This window comes from Monoraphidium neglectum (genome assembly GCF_000611645.1).
Source record: "Monoraphidium neglectum strain SAG 48.87 unplaced genomic scaffold scaffold01014, whole genome shotgun sequence".
Classification (NCBI taxonomy): Eukaryota; Viridiplantae; Chlorophyta; class Chlorophyceae; order Sphaeropleales; family Selenastraceae; genus Monoraphidium; species Monoraphidium neglectum.
Window position 1 is genome coordinate 11914 of NW_014012614.1, and position 3835 is coordinate 15748.

The 3835-nt window shown below is 66.6% G+C and overlaps 1 protein-coding gene across 1 annotated transcript; it reads left to right on the forward strand.

The window, feature by feature from the left end:
* Positions 1 to 179: 179 nt before the first annotated feature.
* MNEG_6314 (hypothetical protein) lies at positions 180 to 3730 on the forward strand (the record flags this gene model as incomplete). Its single annotated transcript, XM_014045213.1, has 11 exons — positions 180 to 221; positions 415 to 573; positions 842 to 934; positions 1218 to 1292; positions 1593 to 1680; positions 1847 to 1931; positions 2163 to 2220; positions 2472 to 2547; positions 2873 to 2957; positions 3084 to 3186; positions 3626 to 3730. 11 exons carry the CDS (start codon positions 180 to 182, stop codon positions 3728 to 3730), a joined length of 969 nt encoding a protein of 322 aa, XP_013900667.1.
* Positions 3731 to 3835: the final 105 nt, after the last annotated feature.

A 3835-nucleotide genomic window follows, 5' to 3' on the forward strand; every position in this document is an offset into this window, starting at 1 on the left:
GGATGCGCGGCGTGTGCGCGCGGGCGCGCAACAGCTACTCTGCTGAGCGGCTCAAGTCGGACTTCAGGGACGGCCTGGCGGAGGTGGGGGTGGGGTGAGAGAGGAGGGGCAGGGATCAGACAGACAAGAGGGGTTTAGGCCTGCAGGGTCGTGTGAGTGTTGAGGGGCCGGATGATAGCATGCATGCTGAGCGCGGCGCGCAGCCGCAAATCACAGTCTCGGTGGGCGCGGCGTGCAACTCTGATGTAGTCCCTGCGGGCACGTTTTGGATCTGTGCATTTCGTGCCATGCAGTTGAGCGAGTATGGATAGCTCAATGCAGCGCCCACTTGCACTCCCAGCACACCAGCTCATGTCCCACCCGCCACACGTCGACGTTCCGACGCCGTGCACGCCCCCCTCCCTCAACCACCAGATGCACGACGCGGCCCGCGACCAGGAGGCGGGCACACCACGGGGCGGCGAGCTGGATCTGCCGGTCTTCACGGTATCGGCGTCGGACTGCCAGAAGCTGGAGAGGCGCCGCAGCCGCGACGGCCAGCCGCACACCTTCACGCACCTGCGGGACACCGGGGTGTGCGCCCTGCGCGGCCGCGCAACCGCCAGTTGCAGTTCGTGCTGCTGGACCCTGCCAATTGCGTTCGGTGGCGCGGCCTAGCCCGAGCGAGTGCATGTGCCTGGCGGCCGCGGGGCCTTGTTACAGCACACACCTGCATCACCCTGACATAAACACAAAGATTCGGCAAACGCTGGTCAGCCTCTCAGGCACCTGACTCCAACCTGTTTCACCCATCTATCGTCGCCAGCCCCCACTCCAACCCTACCACGTACCCCAAAAACAGATGCCCGAGCTGCGGGACCACGTGCGGCAGATCGCCGCCCGCGGCCGCGCGGCGGCGCTCAAGGCGCTGGCCGGCAAGCTCAGCCACTTTGTGGTGTCCGCGGGGCGCGCGCTGCTGAACCAGGCGCGCGGGGCGCGGCCAGGGTACTTGCACGGGTGTGGCCGGGCGCGCTCAGCCGTCCTGTCCCCCCACAGATTACGGGCAACGGTTGACCAAGAACCAGCGGCGCGGCGGGGCGCTGCTGCTCCATGCATGGGACTTGCTTTGTTTTTTCTGGGGCTGGGAGGCCGCACACCGCCATGACTTTTGTACTCCTCGACCAGGCAGACGGGGGCTGCCTTGTTCAATGCCTTGTCACCGCCCGTCCCGTCCGCAGGGCCAGGTGACTGAGGAGCTGGGCCCCGCCATACAGGAGGCCTACGAGTCCACGCAGGCCGGCCTCAAGTTCCATGTGAGTGCCGCGCGCGTGGCCTGCATGGGGCTGGCGCCACCGGGGGCGGCGCTGTGCACCAGCCCGCGCCAGACAGCTCTGCACACTCCGCCAGGACCCAACATTCTGACCTTCCATTTCGTCCCCGATTCGGCCCCTATTGCGCCTTGCGAGGGCCATCGCTGCCGTCGCCCGGGCCGACCGACCGGCCGGCCTGGCCTGCATGCAGGCGCTCTGCGCGGAAGCTGCCCCGCAGGGCCGCCGCGTCACGGCACCGGCGCACCTCCACCTTCCGATCCCTCCTGCCTCCGATCACCGCAGCTGGACTGCCATGTACGCGCCTGGGCAATGAAGCTGGAGGCCAGCTGGCTCTATCAGGGGCTCACGCCACGGCTTAAGACAGGGGCAGGTGCGCGCCCTGCCTCAAATGCCGCCTGTCTTTTGGGTGCCCCGCCCCGCTTTTTCGTGCGTGCCTCTGGCCCGACGCCCCTTCCTTCCTGCAGCCCACGTCTACACAACTAGGGCGCTGACGGATCGTCAACCCCAAACCTGCCCCCGCCTGGACCCGCCCGCAGCGCAAGCTGACCGTAAGGCGCCCACCAAGGTCGTTGCGTGGCGCAGCAGCAGCGGCAATAAGGGCTGCGGGCTCTACTACATGACGTGAGCCGCGCGTGCTAATAGCGGACTCAGTAGGCTCTTGCTGACGCCAGCCGCTGCCCTACAAGATGTGTACGCTGCAGCTTGCCCCGGCCGCTTGCCCTCTGCTAGTCCTTGAAGCATCAATCTGCTTGTCAGGGCCATGGCCCTCCTTGGCAAGCTATTGTCACCATTTCGCCCTGCCAATGTGCATGCCTCCCGATCCATCTGGTCAAACGGCGTGTGTGCGCGCAGCTACAAGGCCGTAGTGCGGCGCAACGGCGGGCCCTACGTGTCGCCCAGCGCCGGCGAGGTGAGCCACGGCTGCAGCACCACCCACGAGGGGCTTGTCGCCTGGATTAGCGTGCTCCGCTGCCGCAACCGGCGCTCCAAAGCATCTGGCGGCCGCCCGGACCCCATGCCAAAGACGACGCAACTTCACCAATAGCCCATGCTCGCGTCAGCACATTATGCGGCCCCTCCTGCGGCCCCCATTGCCCCTCCCTGCCTCACAACATCGCACCTCTCCACCCCCCCCCCCCTCGCCCCGTCCATTCGCCCCAGATCAACTTCAACGGCGATCTGGTGGAACCCATCCTCGAGGCATGCGCCGTGATCTGGGACGCCACCTTCAACCAGGGTGGGTAGTGCCTGATAATCGACCCTCGCACCCACCCATAGCCAGGTTGTTTCACGGGCATGGCATGCAAGGTTTGTGCTGAAGGTGCGACACCGTGAGCATTGGCCGGTCTTGGGCGCTAATCGCCGTTGTCCCGCCTGCCGAGGTTGCGGGCCTGGGATATCCCCATGGGCCCATGTCAGCGCCTGCGCATCTCGATTGCCCTGCAGGCACGGAGAATCTGCTGTCGGAATTCTCAACGCGCGCTACGAACATTCTCAGGAGGATGCTGGCGGGATTTGAGTGAGAACCCCATCACGGCTGCGCCAACCACACTCAAAACCAGGCCGCCTTCGGCCGCTTTGTTTCCCCCATTCCAACATTGAAGCGGGGGCTGCTGCTCACGTTGTTATTGTTACCAGCAGCCCCAGGTGCGAAATGCACTGCCAAAAGCATGGCTCCACAGCATACCGCCCGTACGGCAAGCACCCGCCCCTTCAAACCCCTCATCGCCTCCCGCCGGCGGGCGCTCCCCCTCACCTGCCGTTTTGCCGCAGGCAGTCCGTGGTCAAACTTGGCCTAGAGGCAGGCCCCATTGCGGCAATGGTGGAGCAGGTGGCGCGCAACGAGCAGCGGCGGCTGGAGGGCACGATTGAGAAGGTGGGCTGCTGGGGCCTCGGGCGGTGCGGAGGGGCGTGGCGTGGGTTGGGCCTGCACAGGTCCAGCTGAGCTGCTTCAAAGTTGTATGGTCTGGGAAGGGTGCGGTATGCCCTGTCTGGCTGAGTGGGGTTGGGCGACGCCCGAGCTTGCGACATTTGCAAGGGGCTTTGGGGTGGGGCCAACGTGGTGCGGGCGCAGGGCCGTGAACCAGCAGGGCGCCGGCACGCCGACGGCGGAAGCAGCGCCGTGCCCGACACGCCCTGCGCCCTCATGCCGCCCGACACGGCCTCAGGCGCCTGGCCGATGACACTCGCATTGGAACCAGCAAGTATAGTGCGGCCGTGCGCCTGTTGCGTCCACGCGCCGACCGCGACCCAGCCTATTGCTGGGGCCAGGTTGCCATGCCTCAACCCCCCCTGCCGACACCCGAAACCGCCAGGTGGTGGCCCTGGTGGAGGACCGCCAGAAGAGCCTCTCACGCAGCGTGCTGGAGGGAGAGGTGGGGGCGGGGGAGGGGGAGGTATCCAAACCTATCATGGGGTAAGGCCATGGTTGCGCCTGCAACCATCGCAGGTTCCCCCCGGCGCCGTGGCAGCGGCGGGTCGCCGGGCTGGCGAGAAGCAGCGGGGCCTGTGGGGCGGAACCCAGC